Source organism: Diaphorina citri, unplaced genomic scaffold, assembly GCF_000475195.1.
Source record: "Diaphorina citri unplaced genomic scaffold, Diaci psyllid genome assembly version 1.1 scaffold20760, whole genome shotgun sequence".
Lineage (NCBI taxonomy): Eukaryota > Metazoa > Arthropoda > Insecta > Hemiptera > Psyllidae > Diaphorina > Diaphorina citri.
In genome coordinates this window covers 1-898 of record NW_007398109.1, presented here as the reverse complement: position 1 = coordinate 898, position 898 = coordinate 1, and the positions used below count along the sequence as shown (strand labels likewise).

General features: G+C 36.3%; 1 protein-coding gene across 1 annotated transcript; it reads left to right on the top strand.

Moving 5' to 3' along the window:
* Positions 1–50: 50 nt before the first annotated feature.
* Positions 51–845, top strand: LOC113473247 (histone deacetylase 10-like; the record flags this gene model as incomplete). Its single annotated transcript, XM_026832953.1, has 2 exons — positions 51–242; positions 756–845. Coding segments are annotated over exons 1-2 (225 nt in total), but the record flags the coding sequence as incomplete, so codon positions are not given.
* Between the last annotated feature and the right edge of the window lie 53 nt (positions 846–898).

The window sequence follows — 898 nt, the reverse complement described above, 5'->3', positions numbered from 1 at the left end:
CCTGTGTGCGGAGTCCAAAATGTAGATCTATTGCACAGCTGTATTAAGTAGCGTATCTTTCACAATTAAAATTCTCTATCAATTATTTCGAAAGTCTTTGAGACTTAATGCCATTGTTAAGCCCAACCCCCAACTCTAGTATCAGCAAAAGTTGTACTCTATGTATTGAATTTTTGTTTCAGTATGAACCAGATCTTATTATTGTATCTGCGGGCTATGATGCCGCCATTGGATGTTTAGAGGTACCTATATTTATATCTTATTTAGTTCCCATATTATCTTCTTATTTCAGTTCGCGCCCGACCTAATACTAATTTCAGCCGGTTATGATTCGGCTTTGGCAGATGAAAAGGTATTTCTCCTCTAGAAAGGGTTCTTTATATCTTTCGGGATTTTTTTGCACTTATATTCTGTGGTCTGTCTTTTAAAAATGCTTCTTTTTGTGGTTCGTCCAATGGGTTCTTTCATATATTTTCTCTAGTGTTTAGTTTATACATGTTTTCCCCCTCTAAGGAATTTAAGGAATAAATAAGTAAGTACAATATTAAGCCATCGTATTTTTAAGTAAGGACTTATCACTTGATGATCCGTTTCGCTTTGGGTTATTTGGTTACTATCCGTCTAAGTACAATATTAAGCCATCGTATTTTTAAGTAAGGACTTATCACTTGATGATCCGTTTCGCTTTGGGTTATTTGGTTACTATCCGTTTTGGTTGAGTAGGTATTTTTGATCTCTGTTTTTCTTCCTTCCAGGGAGAAATGGACATCACTCCAGCGTGCTATGCTCATTTGTTAAACAGCTTGACTGGTTTTGCCCAAGGAAAAGTGGCAGTGATTTTAGAGGTAAGTTTTGCCTTTTTTATTTCCTACGGATGCCAATGCAATGAAGCAGCTGT